This window comes from Cannabis sativa, chromosome 6, assembly GCF_029168945.1.
Source record: "Cannabis sativa cultivar Pink pepper isolate KNU-18-1 chromosome 6, ASM2916894v1, whole genome shotgun sequence".
NCBI classification, from domain to species: Eukaryota; Viridiplantae; Streptophyta; class Magnoliopsida; order Rosales; family Cannabaceae; genus Cannabis; species Cannabis sativa.
In genome coordinates this window covers 69,783,001-69,806,749 of record NC_083606.1, presented here as the reverse complement: position 1 = coordinate 69,806,749, position 23,749 = coordinate 69,783,001, and the positions used below count along the sequence as shown (strand labels likewise).

General features: G+C 32.0%; 3 protein-coding genes across 4 annotated transcripts; 2 read left to right on the top strand and 1 right to left on the bottom strand.

Annotated features, from left to right (window-relative positions):
* Positions 1–329: 329 nt before the first annotated feature.
* LOC115724790 (protein CHROMATIN REMODELING 35) lies at positions 330–5,600 on the top strand. The gene is made up of 7 exons (XM_061117537.1): positions 330–401; positions 579–946; positions 1,159–1,620; positions 1,822–2,007; positions 2,647–2,802; positions 3,466–5,213; positions 5,292–5,600. Exons 1-7 carry the CDS (start codon positions 374–376, stop codon positions 5,293–5,295), a joined length of 2,952 nt encoding a protein of 983 aa, XP_060973520.1. The 5' UTR covers positions 330–373; the 3' UTR covers positions 5,296–5,600.
* A 2,308-nt stretch (positions 5,601–7,908) lies between these two features.
* On the bottom strand, positions 7,909–14,169 carry LOC115724909 (BEL1-like homeodomain protein 7). 2 transcript variants are annotated; one of them, XM_030654281.2, is made up of 5 exons: positions 13,128–14,169; positions 11,185–12,208; positions 9,519–9,898; positions 9,365–9,425; positions 7,909–8,941 (listed from the first exon to the last, which is right to left on the bottom strand). In XM_030654281.2, exons 2-5 carry the CDS (start codon positions 12,136–12,138, stop codon positions 8,237–8,239), a joined length of 2,100 nt encoding a protein of 699 aa, XP_030510141.2. In that variant the 5' UTR covers positions 12,139–12,208; positions 13,128–14,169; the 3' UTR covers positions 7,909–8,236. The 2 variants fall into 2 exon arrangements, with proteins under 2 accessions (XP_030510141.2, XP_030510142.2); XM_030654282.2 differs by lacking the exon at positions 13,128–14,169 and adding an exon at positions 12,888–13,039.
* Positions 14,170–22,075: 7,906 nt separating this feature from the next.
* LOC133039384 (uncharacterized) lies at positions 22,076–23,263 on the top strand. Its single transcript, XM_061118270.1, has one exon. It carries the CDS (start codon positions 22,076–22,078, stop codon positions 23,261–23,263), a length of 1,188 nt encoding a protein of 395 aa, XP_060974253.1.
* Positions 23,264–23,749: the final 486 nt, after the last annotated feature.

Here is a 23,749-nt window from a genome sequence, read left to right as displayed (position 1 = left end):
GGCCCAACTTATAGCAAAGAAGGTCCTAAAAACGACACGTGTCGGAGTACAGTTCGTCCAATTGTCTTTGCCAGTGTTCATCTTCCTTAGTGAGGAAGTAGAAAAACTCTTCATCTTCTTCTTCCTCACCACTCACCACTCTCTCTCTCTCTCTCTCTCTCTAACATTCCTTCTTCATCTCCAAAGAAACGAAGCCATAATCACTCTCTAAAACTCAGAGAAAAATGTAAGTTCTCTTACTCATTTTCACTTCTTTCTTGATCATATATATTATATATGTATATATGTATTTACTGAAAATGCAAAAGGGTTCAAGTAATATGCTTGTTTTTCTTCTACTTGATCAGAGTTTAATGAAATTTTGGGTAAAGAAATGAAGAGAAGAGCTGAGTTTTCGCCAGGTAATGTACTTCGTTAGGATTTATCTCTAGCTCCAGCTGAGTTTGTAATATTGTTGTTGTGAATGTATATATATATATATTATATATATATAGACATATATTATATACATGTGATTGTTTTAAGTAACTTTTGGTTTTACTGAAGTTGTGAATTCTTTCTTTTCGATTGGTGATTAGACTTGGATTCAGGGAAGCTCAAAATGCATAACAGATCTGGCAAATATGGGAGTGTAACTGAGGAAATTGAAGGTCTCCTCGCTAGGTCAAGGCAATTGATTCCACTCTTTAATTTTAAAAACAAGTCCAATGTTAAGGAAGTCTCAAAGTTCAGAATTGGAATGGATTCAAACTTGGCAAGGAGAATTGATTTTTTTGATTTGGAGGATGAGAGTAATGAGGCAAATGAGGTTAAGAAAACACCTGTTGATATCATATGTATTGATTCGGATGAGGAAGCCATGGAAGCTCAGAAACCATCTTATCATCCTTGGGAAGCTGAGTCCATAAAACAGCCTTGTGGAGTTACTGTTGTTGAGGATATTGGGGTAAGTTAAGTTAGTACTTTTTTATAGTTGGGTTGCATTGTTATGGAAATTTACTAATATGGCTTGGCATACATGCTTTTTGATTCTATACCAGTATGTTTGTTTGTGATTTTACTCTTTTTTTTTTTTTTTTTTGCTCAATTCGATGTTTTGATGTCGTTTTATGGCATTCATCTTTCATCATACTTAAAGCAAAGTTTACTTTTATTCAGATTGGAAATCATAACGTAGAAGATTCAAGCTGTCATCATCCTGAGACCAAGCTAGAGAGGGGTGTTTGTGCTGACATAGAAGTTGAAGATGAAGGCAGCCGAAGTAGTGTTAAGGATAAGGATGATATTGAAAATGAAGACAATCACCAAACTGGTGTTAAGGAGACTGATGATCTTGAAGATGAGGGCAGCCGTCAAACTGGTTTTAAGGATAATGGTGATCTTGAAATTGAAGGCGACGATCAATCTAGTGTTAAGGATGATGATGATCTTGAAAATGAAAGCAGCCATCAAACAAGTGTAAAGGATAGTAATGATCTCGATGAGGCCCCCTGTACAGATAGCAAAACCCGGGTGGACGATGCAAGTCTACATGGAGAAGGAGATAAGAAACCATCTCCTCCTCTTCAGAATGCTGTTCTCACTCAACTCCCTGGAGAAACTTTTGCAAAAGATATTGAGGTTAGTTTACATTTGGAGGCTACTATGTTTCCTTTGCATATTTCACAATCTTGTAACATTATACCTTGTGTTTTAACATGTAATTTCCATCCAGTGTGAACGTTAAAAGATCAGAATTTTGAGACTATTATTTACACTAAGAAAATAGTATGTTATTTTCTTCCTCAGCATTATCTTATGGTTGGAATTATACTAATGCAGGTCGGAGACCATGCAGATAGCAAAAGCGCTGAGGAAGATTCAAGTCCTGATGAGGAAATTGAATCTGAAATCAAGAAAGATTATGGTATTTATCTTGGCGTAAACGATGTAGATGAAAATGGTACGGAGGATGATGGTCTTGAAGATGCTTGGAATGAAATGTCAATGGCATTAGAGCTTACAAAGGTATCTTTACAATCCAACTATGCAACAAGAGAATGACCCTCTTCTCTATCACTCTGTATATTGTTCTTTTGAAATGATGATACTTTTTTCTAGTTTTTCCTTGGCAGATATTGCAATAAGATTCCTTGCTATATTTATCTGTTCATTTATTTGGGTCATTAATATTTGATTTATTTGAAGTTGGTGAAGAACTATTAGCAATAGGTATGCAAAGACAAGCCTCAGTTAGTGCTATTTAATTGAGTTTTGGGGGCATTTCTTAACTGATAAAAACTGAACTCATATAGAGGTTTATTAATAAAGGAATTGAAAGAAAAGGGCATTGAAGCTCTTGGACTTTCAACTACTGCTGAACAGTTTGTGTCACAGAACCTTAGCTTTAAACAGTCAGTTTGCTAGAATTTAATTGTATAAATGTCTCATCCAATATGCCTAGTTATGTCTATTGCCATCTAGCTTGGGCACATCACACACACACACACACACACACACACACACACACACACACACACACACACACACACACACGTATATATTATAGTTTGGATTTGTTCTTACATTCTAATTATTATTCAATTTCCAAAGTTTTCCATGAAGCATAAATAGTGAGCTTATTTTCCCGTGTGTTACTTCTTCTAGGATCCAGTTGTGGACCATTCATCAGAGGAAGAAAAGACAGAAAATGAGGAAAAATGTGAGCACTCTTTCATATTAAAGGATGACCTTGGTTATGTTTGCCGCATTTGTGGGATCATTGACAAAGAAATCGAGATGATATTTGAGTTTCGGTATAAGGTATGGTTTCATCTTCTGCATTTATAACTTTATACAAAGAGTTCATGAGTTGGAGAAAAACCAACTAACATATAATCCTACATTTGTAAATTCAGGGTGACATCTTGTTGCAAAAGAATTAGTCTCTATATATGTTGTACTGATTTTAATAAAGCTGAGAAAAGCAGTATATATATGGACTAGTCCTCCACAATCATTGGTACTAGTACAACACAACAAATGATAACAACCTTCTAGAATATAAAATATGTTCATAAAATCATTGCATAACAGAAAGCACATACACTAGTGGTAAGTATAGTTTCAGACAAGGTAAACCATGAAAGTCAGAGTTCGAGTTGCACCGATTATTGAACCTGTTATTCAGGACCAGCATGCACAGTTGAATTATTGTAATGCACTGAATGTGAGTTTATTAGTCTAGTAAATCAACCACTGAAGCAGGTGGTTAGGATTGTTAACAAGGGTCTGTTGTGTGAACTGTATAGTTGTTAAACCAGCTAAGGGCCTTGTTAGAAGTCAGTTAGAGCTGTTGAGCTCTTTGACTCATCTGTGTAAAGAGCTCATTGACACAGTAGTGAGCTAATAGTAATATAGTTATTTGTGTTTCTTAGCTAAAAGTACATTCTTTCACATTTCTCTTATGTTTGTTTCAACTTTCAGGTAAGAAAGAGCACTAGAACATACGTGCATGACCGTCACGAAGAAATCAAAGACAAGGTAGATGACATAATTAAACCGGCTATGTCTCGGGAGAGAGAGATGTTAACCACTCTATTTGCACACCCAAGCCATTTGAAGATAATGAAAGCTCACCAAAAGGAGGGCTTTGGTTTTCTTGTTAGCAACTTGATGGGAGATGAACCCGGGGGTTGTATCCTTGCCCATGCTCCTGGATCAGGAAAAACATTCATGATAATCAGTTTTCTGCAAAGTTTCCTGAAACAGTATCCGGAGGCTAGACCACTAGTTGTTCTTCCGAAAGGAATTATGGAGACATGGAAGACTGAGTTCAGGAACCGGCAAATAGAGGATATTCCATTGTATGACATCTACAAAGTCAAAGGCAGCAGAGCCCAACAATTGGAGGTTTTTAAACAGTGGGAAGAAAAGACTAGTGTCCTTTTCTTAGGCTACCAACAATTCTCTTACATTGTTTCTACCAAGGGTTCTAACGAAGCATCAGCTAAATGTTGTGATATGCTAGTTAAGGTTCCATCAATTCTCATTCTTGATGAAGGGCACACCCCAAGAAATGATAACACAGACGTCTTCCAAACCCTTGCCCGAGTAAGGACACCAAGGAAGGTTGTGCTTTCAGGAACCCTTTATCAAAATCATGTGAACGAGGTGTTTAATGTCTTAAATCTAGTTCGACCAAGGTTTTTGAGCTTAAAAACATCTCGTCCCATTGTGAAACGGATCATGAGTAAGGCAGATTTGTCAAGTGGTAAAAGGCAACCAAGAGCTTGGGGTGATGCAGCTTTTTTTGAGGCAGTGGAGCATACCATTCAGAAAGATCAAGACTTTAGAAGAAAAGTGTCTGTTATACAAGACTTGCGCGAGATGACCAACAAGGTCCTTCATTACTACAAAGGCGATTTCTTAGACGAGCTTCCTGGTCTGCTTGATTTCACAGTATTGCTCAATCTCAGTTCCAAACAAAAACATGAACTTGAAAAAATAAAGAAGCTAGGGAGATTCAAAGCAAGTTCAGTTGGGGGTTTAGCTTATCTGCATCCGGCATTGGTGCCATTTTCTGATAAGCAAACAGATGGTAATATGTTGGATGAGGTAGTAAGACATTTGGACGTGAATGATGGAGTGAAGACAAAGTTCTTTTTGAACATACTAAACTTATGTGAAGCAAAGAAGGAGAAGCTTCTGGTTTTTAGTCAGTACCTTGATCCATTGGATTTCTTGCAAAAATTAGCTATGAAAGAGAAAGGTTGGCAATTAGATAAGGAAATTGTCTTTATTTCAGGTAAATCTACTCAAAACTCTAGAGACAGGTCCATGGTGCACTTCAACAAATCCCCTAATGCCAAAGTTTTCTTTGGCTCAATCAAGGCTTGTGGAGAAGGAATTTCATTAGTTGGAGCATCAAGAATCATAATCCTAGATGTTCATCTAAATCCATCAGTGACTCGTCAAGCCATTGGCCGTGCATTCCGTCCTGGACAGAAGAAGAGAGTAGTTTCGTATAGATTGGTGGCTGCTGATTCACCTGAAGAGGAAGATTATCAAGTTTGTTCCAGGAAGGAATTGGTATCGAAGATGTGGTTCGAGTGGAAAGAGTACTGCGGATACAAAGATTTCGAAGTTGAGACTGTTGATGTTAACAACTGTGGTGATGAGTTCTTGGAATGCAGTCAAAAACTAGCAGAAGATATAAAGGTTTTGTACAAAAGGTTAGTCCTCCATACACATAATGATCTTTTCTTCATTTTTTTTACTTTCCATAACAATGTTTTTTTTAACAATTTCAGGTAAATATCACTATATAACAGGTTAGAGTTAAAAGATAATCTTACATAGTTAATCCATGTATTTTTAATCTTGAAAATGCCTGAAAATGATACAATGTTTTGTACAGTTATAACATACTTCACTTAACATACCAATATAGTGGTTTTTGCTTAAATGAATGAATGGGTGAGTACACTAGAAAAATTATGTTGGGAATGATGCTCTAAATTTTATTTGTAAATTTCAAAAGTTTATATTAGTATATGAGATTTAAGGAAGATTAATTATGTTCATCTAATCAAAATCCACAATTGTATTAGAGAGCATTAACAATTGTATTAGTTTATATTGTCCGCTTTGGGCTAAGTTTTCACGGATTTGTTTTTGGGCACCTTTCCAAAAGGCCTCATTCCAATAGAGTTAGTGTTCATCCTTATATACCCAAGATCCTTCTTGTTTTTAGCCAATGTGGGACTTTGGATGTACACCCAACAATCCTCCCCTCAAACTAAGGACCACTTTGCCTCTCCTCAGACGATTACAAATCTAAATTTGAATCCCTCGATTCCAACACTCAGGGGTAAAAATCCTAATTAGCCTAATATAAATGACATATTAAGTTTTTAATTTTAAATACTATATTTTTTTCCTATTAAGTTCACTTATCATATCCCTTCATAATTTTTAAAAAAATAATAGATCTAAAATATTAATTTAAATTTAAATGTACATAAAATTAAAAAAATTAAAATATTTTTAGATTAATATTAGTGGACACAATTTTATTAAAAAAAAATTACAAGTAAATATTAATAGTATTAAATTGAGCTTAAAGCACCACTCAAATTTTTGTTGAGTGTAATTTCTTTTTTTTTATTATCAATTTTTGAGTGTAATTTGAATTCAATCCGGAGCTTGGTACACACCGCCCGTTATATTATGGGAGTTGTTCTTAGTTTATATTTTGTGAGTAATCTATAAAATATTTACAACAGAAAAAACATTATAATATTGTTTTCAATTGATACGCACAACTAAAAAAATACCTAAATTTACAATTGTCATATGTGTTGGTCGATATTGGCCTTCCCCACTATCTAATTCTGACTTTGCCACTGATTAATCGATACTAAAAATAAATAAAAGTTAACAATGCTTTTGTCTAATCCATACCAAAAATGCAAGAGCTCTACTAATACTAATGACAAAAAAAAGATGATCTTGATCATCATAATATAACATTATCCAATGAACATGATTATTAGCAATAATTTCAATTGTCATTTTGTCCCTAGTTATATTATTATAAGATTTATATTCCTAAGTTAACTATGTTAAGTTATTTATATAATACTTGAAAATTTTAATTTGATTGTATTTTATCAGGTTGGGACTAAAGCTTTTTTAATATTTTATCAAAGTTAGCTAAATTTTCTAATTAAATACTACTCATGTAAAATATTATTTGATTTTTAAATTACTTCAGTTGGTCAATTGAGATAAAGTTGTATTTGGATGGAAGATGATCTTCCTAAACGCTAATAAAATTATCAATGTGTATTGAATAAGTATTAATTTTTAGCTGTTTTATTATGAGATCATGAGAATTAAGTTTGACTAAACTAATGTTTACTATGTATGTTAGATTATTAGGTTTTAAATTATGTTCTTTTTTATATATATTTTTCTTTTTAATTAAATCAACTTAAATGGTAACTAAAATAGATTGGATGGATCCAATCCAATCCAATAAAAAAACCAATTGGATCGGATCGGATGACTTAATTCGATTGGATTGGATCGGATGACAAAATTCAACATCCAATAAATAATTGGATTGGATCGGTTAAATCAAAATCCATCGGATGTTATCCAATGAACACGCTTTGTCAAGTATTATTTTTTTTTTATATTACTATGAGGAGGGATTTCTTCCATCCAAATAACTTCATTAATTGTTTACTATCTCTATGAAATGCTATAAATATAGTGCATATGCATTTTTTAGCCAATGATTATAAAATTGAACTTGCATGAGTCAAATATTAAACCACAATAAATATCACATTTTTATTTATTTTTTTGTCACTCATTAATACAATTAATAACCTTTTATATTTTTATTTATATATTTAATATGATTTTTATATATTTTCAATAAAATTCAATATTTTTGCTAACCTTTTAACATTTTTCTATTAAAATAAAGTTTATTTTACCATTAGTGTATTAAAGTACAATTGTAAAATTTGGGTCAAATATAACATGGACTATTTTTTGATCCAAAATCTATACCATTCATTGCAGATGTTCTAGAAACTTAATTTTAATTAAATCTAACAGACAAAATTTACATATGTTTTGTCTAAGGGACTAAGTTAAATATTAAAAAATTTAGTTAAAAATATTTTTATATATATGTAAAATATTATTTGCTAAAAATATATATAAATATTAATTAAAAAAAAAAAAAAAGCTTTAGTCCCAAATTAGACAACACAATCAAATAAGGTTAGGTACCATATAAAATATATATTTGAGTTTCAATGATAGAAAAGAGAATAATATCTTTTAATTTCTTTTTTCTTTTTTTCAAATTTATTTGTTGGTCAAAAATAGCAAAAGCTCAACAACATGCTAAAATCATTTATTTATTCCCAAAAAAAAAAAAACAACAATATAATTTTTTTTTTCTTTCTTTTTCTTCTTCAATACCAAGTTGTCACTATTATCTTTACAAATATTCTAACCTTCCCACCATTCTTGATTATAATACAACTGTGCTTTTATATATATATATATATATATATATGTTTTCCATATTTGGAAAGACTACAAATTTTCTACCATGGCAAAAAAAAACCAGACATTTTCATTGTCTAGTCTTCTTTCTTCTTCTTCATTCTTCTTCTTTTTCTTCTTGAGAAATGGAAAGTTGATTATCTCTAATCCCAAAACCAAACATTCACACTACAAAATCATGTAACAAATGGGAAGAAGCATACCGAGGCTGCGGATTCCCTGAATTTAAGCATTCAAAATCCGCAGCCTCAGCTCCAACCGAAGAGGTTGCGGGATTATACAAGTCATGATCTCCTCTCATAGCCACAAAGCCATGGTGGTGAGAGGCTCCATTCATTGACGACATGTTACCACCACCGCCATCACAATGCTGCAATCCTAGTGTAAGTGATACCCCTGTTCCACTCCCGAACCTCCCCAACTCCGACATATGGTATGCTGCAGCGGCTGCAGCCATAAACCTTTCATTGCTTCCATCTGATTGAACAATGCCATGATCAGGAAAGACAGCTTCTGCAACCTCAACTTCGCGTCTAGTTAGGCTTTGGTGGAAAGTGGCAGCAGCAGAACCAACTGATCCTGCCCCCATTTCAACATCAGTGATATGGTCTGTTTTCGAGGAATCCATGAAATGGCCAGTGCTACATCTCTCGGCGGTTCCTGTTGAGCTTGCGCTTTGCTGCAAGTCTTCACCACCTCTGTTGTTGTCATCAGAGGTCATAATGTCGCCTTTTGTTGTTGCTTTGGTTGCAGCGTTTTCGGATGATGAATTTGAGTCCATCTCAGCATCACCAATCTCTTCTTTGTACATTTCCTCAACCATTGGCTTCCAGAGACGCACTCTTGCATTTATAAACCAGTTTGAGACCTGTGCAGAGAAATTTTGACAAATATAAGAAGAAGCATATACGATTAGGATTTTTTCCTCTGAACTTTGATATGTACCAACAATCTCAATAGTTCAGAAAGAACTTCTAACAGTCTGAAAAAATTTGAGGAACACGATTTGGTATATGTCAAAGTTCACGATTTTGTATTCTATTAATCTTAAATTCAAAATGGGATCATTTTTATCACATGATTGGCTTTGTTATGAAAATGGAGAGTATATTAAAAACTTAATCCAACTTTTAATCCACCTAGCATTTCTTATTCTAATCATATTTATCCCATGTTAATAATAAATGTATAATTGGGTTCTTTAGCCTTTCAAAGATTACCCAAAGCTTTCTAAACATCATGCTTGTAAGAGTTAATCTCTAGAAAAGGCTAAGCTCACAATTATCATTACCTGACTTCTAGTGAGGCCTGTCTGCCTTGCTAGCATGATCTTATCAGAATCCTTTGGATACCTGGAATATATTCAATATAAGATTAATCTAGTTGGGCACCAAAAGAGTGAATAATTGAAAATAAAAATGGGGTTAAAAAGCTAGATGATTTACGGGTGAAGAAAATGCTCGAACAGCCAAGCACGAAGAATCGAAACAGAACTCTCTGGCAATCCCCTTTGAGGTCTCCATGCATGTTGTTGCATCATACCAAGCTGCTGAAGAGCTCTCTGTTGCCTTAGCTGCTGGTCTACATACCGAAGACGAGATATTCCAACTCCTTTAATATTTCCTGAAGCATCTTGCTCGCCAAGGCTTTTGCGAGTCACCTTTATTTGGCCAACAATCGCATCATGTAGACACCGAAAGTGGCGTGAAATTGTCTGAAGGGCAAGTGCAGTGTATGGTTTAGCTGATCCACATCCTGCAATTGCATCAAATGATGATACAACAATCTGCATCTGATGATAATATTGCTTGTACCTTCTATCAACCTGTGAGTAAATAATCATCACAATGCCATTTTGAAAGGATATGAAAATGGAAAAGAAACAAAGAAAGAAACTCCAATATGTGATTGCACACATACTAAAGCTTCCAAAACTGGAAGTGACTATACTACACCTAATCACTCTTATAGGAAGGTGAGATTGCTAATGATGTGATCAATAACTTTGTTGTTGTATGAGTTCATTAGATAAATATTTTCCATCAAAGAATTAGATTGATGAGTATGGTCAGGGGCGGAGCCAGGATTTTTCTTCATGTAAGCATGATTGAACTTTTTCTCTAGTAAAACTAAGAAGATTTGCGACATAACTACCTAATGTTTGAGGTTTGTAATTGGAAGAGACATTATTTTTTTTAGCGGTAAAACTACCTAATATTACTAAAAGCGTTATTCCGTCCCAACAAATTATGTTTGTGAGTTTGTCTAGACTCGTGTAAGGACATGATTAATACAAATTTATTACTAAATAATTAAACGGGTATTAATTGTGTCCATGCAAAACTCATATACGAAACATGTTGGGACGGAATTGAACAAAATTACATTTTCAGGAACATTTGGTAGTTTTGCTGCTACAAAAGTCAATGGGTCCCCGTCAGTTACAAACTCAAAACATTGAGTAGTTATGTCATAGTTATGCCACAAATATCACAGACCCCATTGATTTTTTTTTAGCGGCAAAACTACCCAATCTTATTAAAAGTGTAATTTTGTCTAATTTTGTCCCAACAAATTTGTGAGTTTGTCTGGACATGTGTAACGACGTGATTAATACATATTTATTAAAAACATGATTAAACAAGTACTAATCGTGTCCTTATATGTGTGCACACAAACTCACAAACGGAACATGTTGGGACAAAGCTGAACAAAATTACACTCTTAAGAATTTGCTGCTAAAACAAGTCAATGGGTCCCCGTCGGTTACAAACTCAAAAAATTAGGTAGTTATGCAACAAATATCGGTTAAAACTAGTATTAGTATAATAGTCAAATAATGTTCAAAATAGTCATTTTCAACAAGTTAATCATCTAAAATTTTAGTTTTATCAATAATTTTCTATTGGTCAATTCTAGAGGGTAGCAAACATATTTGACATACAACGATCAATGATGATAAAAAATGGGTTAAGGGGGGCAAAGACTTAATCTTTCATCCTCTTAATTATCATATCCAATTGATGGTTAGACATGAAAAAATGAGTTAAGAAAAAAACACAAGCTATAACCTCATAATGAGACTCATAAACTAGAAAACATTGTGCATACCTCATCTAACATGGAAAGAAGTTTAGTCAATTTGTTCTGTAGATCTTGTTTTTCAGAATGTGAAAGCTCAGGTTGGGAGTTACTAGCTGACTCCCCACCACCAGGTGTAGATTCATTCTTTGATCCATCATCACCTTCCCTGGGGCTTTTCAATCCTTGCTCTTGTGTACCTTGAGCCTTTTCGCCGTCATGCTGTTTCAATGCTTTTCGAACATTGACAACTTCATCAAGCAGTTGTTGTGTTGCCTTGAGATATTTAGAGCTAGGAACAGCTCTTGCAATACTTGACATCCCATATGGAGACAATTCTCCTTTATTTGAATCTTGATTAACTCCTCCAACAAACCCAGGTCCCAAATATTCAACATTATTATTAGTATTCCTTGGCTGTTGTTGTTGTTCATCTCTTGAAGAGCCATTTCTGCACCCACCACCACCACCCTCACCCGAATCTGATGGATTTGGGCTCAAGAAAGACGAAAACCCCATGTTGGGATTCCTAAATGAGATAGAAGGCATTTGAATTCCTGATGAGATTTGTGTACCAAGACTAAGAGATAATCCTTGACCCTGCAAATTCTGTCCACCATGAAAAATACTTGGAGCACCACCAGCCATTGAGTGAGCATTCACCAACATATCATTTTTCCCATCTGATGATCTCCACTCATTGAAATCATGTTCTCCCATTCTTGTTCCACCGAGATTCGATAAGATGTCCTGCTGCTGTGTGGCGGAATCAGAAGGCCCCCCCATTGGTGGCATCTCCATACAATTACTTTGCTGCTGTGAATTCCCAGCCAAGGCATCTGAGTATGATCCAGTGTTCATATACATCATCATATTGCTTGGGATAACTGAAGCTTCAGGATATGAAGTGGGCAAGTGTTCCCTTGAATACATCATTTGAGCATTATCTCTTTGATTGTTTGAGCTTGAGTAATAAGTTGCCATATTTCTTCTTATCAAGCTTCAAACTTTTTCTCCCACTTATTAGAATTAAGTCTCATAATCTAACTAGAATCTGAAAATAGAAAGAAATGACCCAATTAGCAACACTTTTCAACATCAATGACTTAAGACTAATTAGGGAATTAAAGCTTAAGAGTTTCACCAAGCATAAAGCATAACATATACCATTTTGTAACTCATTTATTATAATTATTATTATTTTGTATCAACCAAAGCAAGATACTTCAGAGATCAATCTTATTATGCATGGTTTGTAATTATATGCCATGAACCATCAATATCCATATATCAATTTTGTTTTGTTACCTTTCTGAGTTTTAAAATACATTTAACACAACAACAAGAAATCTGATTTGACAAAAAGTATAGTGACAATACCAAAATACCAAAATTGATCCTTGATCATATAAACAAAAAATTATACCTAATAACAAAACCAGATAGAAAAATCCAATCTTAGCAAATACATCACTCTATCATATCAGTCAAACAAATTGACCAAAGCCCAAGTGATTGAAAAGACTATAAGCAAAAGGGCAATATTGAATCAAAATCCCATGCATATAAAAAACACCCAGAAATTATTTCAAGTAACTTAAAAAGAAACCCCATGTTCACCAACAACAACAAAAATCAGATTTCCAAAACACCCATCAATGAAAATTTAAAAAACCAAAAAAAAGAAAACAAAAACAACAGCAGCTTATGAAGACAGCATATAATATATAAACCTGTGAACTGAGAATAATGTTTCAAACAAAAATTGAAATAAAAATCAGATTCTTCTGATCACCATCTTCATCTTAAAAAGATTAAGAGATAAAAAAAGAGAGAGTGGAAAGAGAGAGAAAGAGATAAAGAGAGAAAAGAGAACCACATAAAAAATTTAACATTATATATATATAATAAGATTGTTTGTAGCTAAGAAAGATAGTGAATGTTAAAGTCAGAAAATTTAAAATAATATATACCTGGAGACCCGTAACAGTTGTGGGTGATATGGGGAACAGAAAAGCTTGGAGACAACAACCAATAATCTGCTGAAAACACAATCCTAAGTATCTCAATTCTTTTCTTTTTTTCTTGTATTTTCTTTCTTACTTAGTTCTCCTAGAACAACAACCAAACACTTTCCGATCCCAAGAACAGAACCCTCTTCTCTCACTCCAGGTAACAACAAAAAAAAATTATAAAAATTTGTTTTTTTTAATGAATTAAAGGAAGAAGAAGAAGAAAAGAAAAACACCCAAAAAAGAAAGAAATGAAATAATAATAATAATAATAATAATTCAAAGAGCTATTATGAATATGTATTTCCTTTTCACTTTTGCTCTTTTATGGTAATCATATATATTCTCCATCTATTATTGCATCAATCCCCACGTGAGATTCACACGCATACAATATTACAATCCCATCATCACAACACAATCACCATCATCATCACTTTCTCTTTCTCTTTCTCTTTCTACACAAGTAAAAATGAAAAAGATGATAACTTTATGAGTCTCTGTTTATAAAAAAATGGTGGGTTTGGTTTTGACCTTGGTCTTCTTCTTCTTCTTCTTCTTCTTGTTTTGGGATTTGGTTGGGTTCTGTAATTTGCTGGTAATGAAAGTGTTTGGTTAAGAAGCTCAATCTCTAACCACCAGTTGGTAGACCTAAACTAAAACCCTTTTCTCTTAAACCCTAAATTTCTTCTTCTTCTTCTTCTTTCTTTCTTCTCTTCACTACTATTTCTCTCTCTAACTGTCTCTCTCATCCATTTGAGCAATATTGGAAGGTCTGGTTTGGGTTTGCTGTAATATTAACCAAAATAAAAACATATTTTATTTACTTATTTATTTATTTTTTGTTTGTTGTCCTAAGCCTTATATTCTACTCTAATTTTTATTTTTTAGTACCAACAAAAATATAAATTTTTATTTTTATTTTGACAAAAAAAAAATTATATATTTTGTTTGTGTGTTTTTAGATTATTATATTTGCATAAACTTTATCTTAAATCTAACAAGTGCACCTATTAGGTACCCATAGCACATATTTGTCTTTTTGTCCTAAATGATTTTTTGTATTTGCAATTATAGTCTTACTCTTTTATGTATTTGCAATTAGAGTAATTTTCAACCAAATCTTTTTTTTCTGCAACACAAACTTTTTTATGTTTTTAGTTTTTAGGGTGTCTACTTATTTGATAGTAAAACTCTTTAAATTTTACTTACATTTAATTTTTAGAGTTCGAATTTTGATAGTAAAACTCTTTAAATTATTAAAATGTTAGTGAATTTAAGATATTATTTATTTCACATTTAACTACTAATATAGACTACTTATGTGTATACTCTTGTACACGTGATACGTTTATATTGATACACTTAATATTAATTATTATTCTTTAAAAATTATAAAAAAAAATATTTCAAAATTTATAATTTTTTTATTCTTGAAATATTTATTTTTATAATTTTACTTTATTTTGAAATAATAATATTAAGTGTACTAATATAAATGTGTCACGTGTACAAGAGAATACACATAAGCAGTCTATGGTGGCAGTTCATCAAACAACACCTTAAATTTGCTAACAGTTCAGTAGTTCGGAAAGTTTTACCGTAAAAATTTGAGCTTAGAGAATTAAGTGCAAGTGAAACGATAATTGGAAGAGTTTAACCGTTAAAAACTCTTTATCTAAATAAAAATTCGGTAGTATTTGTTTTTAATAAAGCTTATTTGGTACCGTATATTTTAAAATCATACATATTTGGCAGCCTAAATTTAACTTTGTTTGATAAAATTTTATCAATACAATCAAATTATCTTCAATTTTATGAATTCTGAATTCAAAATTAATTATTTGATTACATATAACAAAAAATCGTTTGGTCAAACTGTATTGATTAAATTTTACTTCAAGCTATTAAATACAGTAGAACCCCTATCCAAGAATATACTTGGGACCAAGCAAATTATATTCTAATTGAAAGATTATAACTAAATAGAGTTACACTAGAAAAAAAAATCAAAATACCAAAAAATATTAATGTAACAATAATAACAATAAACTATTATTAATACTATATCATAATAGAATTATTTTTGAGTAAATATAATGTTTATACATGTATTACAAATTTACAATTTGGAATAAAATTATTAATTCTACGTAAATAAATTTACAAAATATATGTATATATTTTATTAAAATATAATTATTCTTATATAGAGGTATACTTTGTTAATACGAGACTTAACAAATGTATAACTAATTACAATTTAGATGTTATTCTTATTTATAATTGACCCAAGTTAGGACTTGTTTTCTTATAACAAATTAGAGGTTATTATTTAATAGAATATTCTTAGATAGTGGTTCTACTGTATGTACAATTTCAAAATACAATGTACCAAATAAGTATAATTGAAAACACAAAGTATCATATATATTTTTTGAGAAAACACAAGGTGTTAAATGAGTATATTCCCTAATTTTTATACACTTAATTCTTTTATTTTCTTGTGACAATACTTTTTTAATTTCACTTTTGTTTACAAATTTGAGATATCAATTAAATTTAATTAATAAATTAAAACTTCATCTAAAGAAAACTATTTTTATAATGATTTTTATGATATTTAAATAATTGATATTAATTCATAAAAAATAATTAAGATTAATTGGACTAATAAAAATGTGACGTAAGACTAGGAGATGTGCAATCTCACATCGTTTCGGAAAGGTCAAGTGTGATAATTCTAAGACTGTGTAAGTATGGAATTACACAGTTGAATACGACTTAAATGGATTGATATGTACTACCTACATCAATAATGTACTTTTTTTTTGGTACCCGGTCACTTAAGAACTCTAAAATTAAGTATGCTTGACTTGGAGTAATCTTGGGATGGAAAACTTCTTGGAAAGTCTTTCCAGTGAGCGTGCGAGTGACGCGCACGCTGGAAATACTCGTGTTGGTTTGTATGGTCAGTTGTCATTCCAAGAAGCAATTAAATTGATGTACCCGTGTATAAGAGTATTAATTTTGTGGGTGTAAAGATCCAATAGAGACATGAAGTGAGGACATTACAAAAAAATATATCATGTGCATATTTACATAGTGACGGTCTCAATTGGCATTTAACGATCAAATTTAATTATCGTCTCAAATTTGCAAACATGAGTGAAGTTAAAAGAGTTGTCACAGAAAAAAAAATCATGAAATTAAGTGTATAAAAATTAAAATATAAGATAATCTGACCGCAAATTATTCTAATTATTATTATGTTTCTATATATTTAAAATAAATAAAATATTTCAATAAAAAGTAAATAAACAAATAAAATGCTAATTAAAGGGTACCAATAGTATCCAACATCATTATAAAGTGTTATATCGCTATTTCTATAACTAATTATTAGATTTTATATATTTTAACTTAATAATTATTATAAAAAATTATTAACCATTTTTAAAATTCTATGTTCCCATATAATTAGACACTACTAATATTTAATAATAATACTCTTAAAATAATTAAATAAATATCTTATTAAATAGTGTTCATATCTATCTATTAGCTAATATAGATTATGCATGCATATCATGGTGGTAAAAATAATAATAAATTTCATTAATTTAACCAAAGTTTAATTAATGGACTTCTTTTTGTGAATAAAAGAAAGGTTTAGACTTTAAACTTTTTATGGGCACTTTATTATCCACTATAGTTCTTTTTTTTTTAAAAAAAAAAAAAAAAACTTTATAATAAACAAGTAATAAGTTCGAAGAAACTATATATTAAAGTGTTTATAAAATATGAATAGGTTGTAATTTTTTAACCCAATGTATAATATAAAAGGCGATTTCGCTGATTTTTTTTGAAAATTTTAATAATTTAAGATTCAAACAGTTTATTACATACATGTTAGTTTTAAAAATTACATGCAAGCACAATAGGCTATAAAATCATCATTTTCATATTTTAAAAATCATTCGAAATTTTATAAAATTTGCGGGATGTTCCTTATATTTATATTATATATTATCATATAAAATAATTACTAACTAATTTATGCATGGAAAAAATTAAAAATTACTTGTACATAGTGATAAAAAAAAATAATACTATATTTTAAAAAATTAAAAAAGAAAAAATAAATGCTTTATAGTGAATGGTATATTCCACATTGTAAATGTGGATGGTACTTGCCTAACCCACTAATATGTCACTACTTATTTATGCTCACTTTGTCCATATAATTTTTTTTCTTTTGGTATTTGATGATTTAGATTATAACTATGAAAAAGGCCTCCATCTCTTTGAAGAGGAGTGGTAAAGTGGGGTTAGGCATTTTTGTGATTCTAATGAAAGGTACAAACTTTTGGAAAGTGGGTGTGGGACAATTTTTCACTAGGTGCTTTTATCCAAGAAAAATAAAAAATAAATGATAAAACACAAATACTATTTCTCACAAAAAAAAAAATATACAAATATATATATATATATAAATATATTTATAATAAAGAAAAAGTTAATTTTATTTAGAATTGAAAATTATATAATAATATAAAATATTTGTATTTATAATAAAAATTATCTAAAAATGTAGTATATATTAAGTACATAAATAAAAGGCATACAAATTAATAGAAAAAAAATCACTTAAAAATAATTACAAGAGTTTGTAGGAAAAGTACTAAAATTACATTCTCAAACCTACCTTCTTGTCCCCAAATATGAATTTCCCATCAAAGAAGTAACCAGCAAAAGAAACCATAAAAAGGTTAACTTCTTTTTTTTAATCACCTTTTATTGGAGTACTCTTTTCTTTTATGTTTTTTTTTTTTTCTCATTCTTTTATAAGTTAATAAAAAAATTCATCAACCCATGAAGTGTAATTAAGTTAACATAAAAATCCATCAATTCATGTGTGGTCAAGTTAAGGTTATGTTTGATATTAAGAGTAAAGTTAGAATAATAAATACTATTTTAAATGATGTGTTTAATAAAATTTATCGATTAAATTTTTTGTTTTGCTAAATAAAAATTTAGACTTTGTATTTTTTAAAATAGAACATAATAGTACTCCGAACTCAAAATGGAACATAAGAGCATCTCTAATGGATTCGTAAATAAATGATATAAAGTTAAAATATAGTTCACTTATGAAATGTGCTCTAATAGTGTGCTAAAAGATAATCTAAATATGATACATTTGTCACAAAAAATGACTTTGTGCTATATTTAATATTTTATTAAAAATATACAAAAAAAAGTATTATTTTTTATTCTTTTATTATTTAAATCATAATATAGCAAATAAAGAATGTGAAATTTAGTAAAAGTTAATGAATCATAATAATTAGTGACATTATAGTAAATAAAAAAAATAAAATTTATTATAAGCTAAATTTGACACAATGTTAGAGCATCTCCAATTTTTTAGCACTTTTTAATAAAAAGCTTCTCTAATAGTGTGTTATAAGTTGTGCCAAATTTGGCACATGCTAAAAATTGGGTCAAATTTGGCACAATATATAGCATTGTGTCAAATTTTGCACACAATAAATGCTAAATTTTAAATTACACTTATGCTATTAATCGTTAATGAAATACTTTAATAACAAATATATTTTATTTACAATATTGCCATTAGTAATTTTTTAAATATTTAATTTATTATTTGTCATTAATGATATTTTACTTTTTAGACCAATTTACCCCTTAAAATATTATTGTGTATTGGAGCACAATGGCAAATATTGTGCTAAATATAAAGTTTGTTTATTTTTTGTGCTAAATTCAGCACAATATTTACATCTTACACTGGAGATGGTCTTATATTTTGTGCCAAAATTAGTACAACTTTTAGCATGTGTCAAATTTAACACATGTGGGCCATATTTTAGAGCTCGAAATTAATTTCTTGTGAGATTTGAATATTTGAACTAGTCATTGATGATGAGGGTCTCCCAAGGGTGTGACACGTGTAACGTCCCCGCTTCAAGCTTCCATTGGGCCCTTACACCCACGGAATGATGGCTCTTATAAACGAGTACGCCACTTTGGCTGCTTCATGGACTGATGACTGGCCCTACAGAGCAACACGAGTGTTTCCAACATGTTTTGTCCTCACTTGCACGCTTCCTGGGAAAACTTCCCAGGAGGTCACCCATCCTAAAATTGCTCCAGGTCAAGCACGCTTAACTGTGGAGTTCTTTCGTGATGGGCTACCGAAAAACAAGATGCACCTTGTTGATATAGGTAGTACCAATCAATCCATTTAAGCTTTCTTCAACTGTGTAGTCCCACACCTACACAGTCTCAGAATCATCTCACTTGACCTTCCCCAGGCGATGTGGGATTGCACAACTTACCCGATATTTCCCCTTACGAATCACGGGACTACTGACTGTCACAACACGGTTGTTGACCACCTTCGGGAATATAAGCTAACACTTGAGGGTGACACCCCCGAGACCCAACCTAAGGGGTGTCAATTTTCATCTCGGGGTGACCTCCCGAGACCCCTTTGTATCATTTTATTAATATTTTAATAGGCATCATTCCCTATAAAAGGAGTGTTCCACTAAGTTATTTTACACATTCATAAAGCTCTGCATTTTTATGACTCTCACATAACCAATAGTTTTATGAACCGTTAGAAAACAATATAAATGACAATTATAAATTGATGGAAAAAGTCAATTTTGTAATAGTCTCTCTCTACAAATTTGAGTTCTTGCCTTAGTCAATTTCTTATAATTTTCATGAAAAATTAAAACTCAAAATAGATGTAGCCTCATTATCACTCGCAACACAAGGAGTACTTAACTGTTATTACTCAACTCATATTTCATCTCATTAATCTAACAATGAGTGTTGACTTCTAACAATGAAATTGATAAAACAAAATAAATAGCAAATAACTTCTCCTATAAAAGAAATGCTAACATATTCCATTGAACTACAAAACAAAACTCAACTACACAAACGAAGTTGGTCTATGAATAATAAATGTCCAATCCAAACCTAGGGTTTCCTATGTAAAAAGATAAATCATATGCATGAATTTAATTTAATTGACCCCACTACTAGTATATATATATGGTAGATCAATAGTTTCTACTAGAGTCTTAAAATGATATATATCTTCAATGTAATAAATTATAGAACTTCTAATTAAAGTTAATAATATAATGTATAGTCCCACATTATATATAAATAAATAAACAAATAAAAGTTCATAAATGCTCAAGTAAAATGATAGTATCAATATTGGTGTAAAGCTGCTCAATTATAATGAGGATTCAATAAGTGATTTCTTTCAAAGTGGTTGCACTTTAATTTTAAAATTTAAAAGGAAGGACTTATTTTATTTATTTGTTTATTTATTGGGAATAAAGGAAGGATTGATATCAAACATGAAAAAAAAATATGTTTATATTAAAAAAAATTACAAAAATACATAACTAAAACCTTTTAATTAATTAATAATTTTTCATATTAACTTTATTAAATAAAAATATGTAGTATATAATATTAAATTATATAAATAGCGATATAATATTTTATTATAATGCTAACTACTATCGATAACCTTTATCATATAATCATTTCTTTAAATACAGGGTCGATTCAAAATTTAAGTGAATTAAATCTGCATCTAAGATTCACTCATCTTAGGAGCCAAATAAATAAAAAAAAATTAATAAACATACATATTTTTTCAATAAATTTTAAAAATATTATTCATTAATATAATAAAAGCCTTAAAAAATATGTTTGTGAAGACCCAAATCAATTTACACAATTACGGACTAAAAAATATTTTTCTAAAGACCCAAATCAATTTTATAGAGATTGGGACGGATAACATGCTCACTGTGCAAGACATTCAAAGTAATCAAGCAATGAACTCTATTTTAAGCTTGATTATTCATTATTGTCAAATTTTACTCTCTTATCTAAATAATGTTAAGCTTTATTTTATTAGACGATCAGTAAATCGAGTTGCTCATGTTGTTGCAAGACACTCTCGTTTTCTACCTGATCGTAGCATTTTTGAGTATGATGCTAGGGATGAGTTAATTTCCCTCTTATATTCAAAATGCTAATATTTCAATAAAATTGCTATTTCATCTTAAAAATAATAAATAATAATTTTTTATAATAATTATTAAATTAATTATAAGATTCTTATTAAATTATATTAATAATAATATGGCACTAAATTAAGTAAGAAAAAAAATGCCAATATGAGACCACATTACGACATTAAACACTATTCTTATTAGGAGTGTTTGCGGTGCAGGTAGTGCGGTTTTTGAATATTTTTTCAAACCAACCCGCACATGCAGTTTTTTTAATTTTCCAAACCGCACCCGTATCGTGAAACTAAAAAACCGCACCGCAAAAAATGGTGCGGTTCGGTGCGATTTTTGCAGTTTGGACTATCACTAAATAATTAAACTATCACAAATACAATAAAACTTGAGCAATGCTTGTCAAAAATACCATAAGGCCCCCGACCCCTTTCGGAAATGGGTTAGCCAATGTATTACGACTACGTCATTCAACATTCACCTTAATGGGGGTAAGATTAGCAGTCTGGTCCCGGAGTGTGGCTTGAGGCAGGGTGACCCCTTATCTCCGTATCTCTTCATTTGGGTTGCTGACATTCTCTCGCGAATTTTAGAGAAGGCTATTTCTGATGGCGATATCAAAGGGATCAGGTTGAGTAGAGACGACCCTGGTTTATCCCATCTCTTCTTTGTTGATGACCTTATCCTTGTGGGTAGAGCAAATCTTGAGGAGGCAAGAGGTTCTTGGAACTGCCTCGAGAAATTTTGTCGTTGGTCTGGCCAAAGTGTGAACAAGCTCAAAACGTCTATTTTTTCAATAATAACACCAGTGAAGGGATGAAAAGGGGAATCCTACAGGAACTGGGGCTGAACTTGGCGGATACGAACATTAATTACTTGGGCCTCCCGCTCTTTAGATCGAAGAATAAGGATGTGAATTTTAATTTCATCCTTGATAACCTTGTTTCGAAGTTACATGGTTGGAAGATGAAGATGTTGTCAAAAGCAGGTCTGGCCACGCTTATTAAATCTGTGGGGCTGGCCCTGCTGGTGTATACTATGCAAACTACCAAGCTCTCTAAGAAGCTTGCTTCGAAAATTGACGGTATGGTTAGGGACTTTTGGTGGGGTTGTGAACAAGGAAACAGAGGGTTATACCTGAAGGCCTGGGACCACCTTTGCTTGCCCAAATCTAGAGAGGGCTCGGGGTTTCGGAAATCTATGGAATTCAACCAAGCTCTTCTGGCTAAGTGGGGTTGGGCCCTCCTTACTGAGGATCAATCCTTGTGCTGCAGGGTGTTGAGAGCCAAGTATCTGAAAAACAAACCTCTGTTTGAAGCAACCTATAAGGATTCAGACTCTTGGTTCTGGAAAAATGTGGTTAAATCGATAGATATTCTCAGAAAAGGGGCTTGTAAGGTTATATCAAATGGGGAAGAAACATACGTTTGGAAGGACCCGTGGGTTGTTCACGGGAAAGAGCTCTACCCGAAACCCATTACTTCTTGTCTTGAGAGGGTGACTAAGGTGGCGGATCTTCTAACGAGTGATGGGGAGTGGGATATCCCTAAGCTCGAGTCCCTGTTTAACACTGAAACCATCAGTGATATCCTGAAAGGGGGCAGACCTTCGAGTCAAGGGAGAGACAGGTGGATTTGGACCAAAGAAGGAAACAGGAAATTCACCACGAAGTCAGCTTATTTGATTCCAGCTTTGGAAAGAGCCCCATCCTGTGTGGTGGCTCCAGCACTTTGGAATAGACTTTGGAATTCCAAAATTCTGGAAAGACATAAAATCTTATGGTGGGGTATCCTTTCGAATGCTTTGCCGATACGTGAGATCTTGGTCAAGAGAATCCAAATTGAAGATGTGACCTGCCCCTTGTGTGGGGAGGCCGAGGAATCAATGGAACACCTGTTCCTCTACTGTAACTTTGCTTACCATCTCTGGAAGTCTTCTCCCTGGGGAACACCATTGACTCTGGTGGTCGGGCTTGGGACTGGGTTAAATTTCTTTGGAACATAAAAGCTAAGGGTGTGGACTTTGAAAAGTTATTCCTATATGCGTCAGTCGTTGTGGACACTATTTAGAGAGCCCGAAATGACAAGGTACACAACTCAAAATCGCATAACATTTTAACGACAATTGACTCCATCTCTCATTGTTATACAAATTATGTGGCTTGATTATTTCCTCCGATGTTACCGGTGGCTCCTTCTGCTTGGACATCGCCGCCTGAGGACTGGATCAAAATCAACTGTGATGCTAGGGTTGGTGGAGATTCTATGTGCATTGCAGCCCTGGCTAGAGATCATTCAGGGAATGTTCTGTGGGTTGTTGTCTCCATGCTCGGCTTCAGGGACCCGTTGATAGGAGAAGCGGCTGCTTGTTGCCTTGCCCTTGATTCGACTAGAATCAGGGGTCACAACTTTGTCTTGGTGGAGAGTGATTTGGAAATGGTTATCAAAGCGCTGAAGGGTATACATTCGTTATGGAATATTGATAATTATG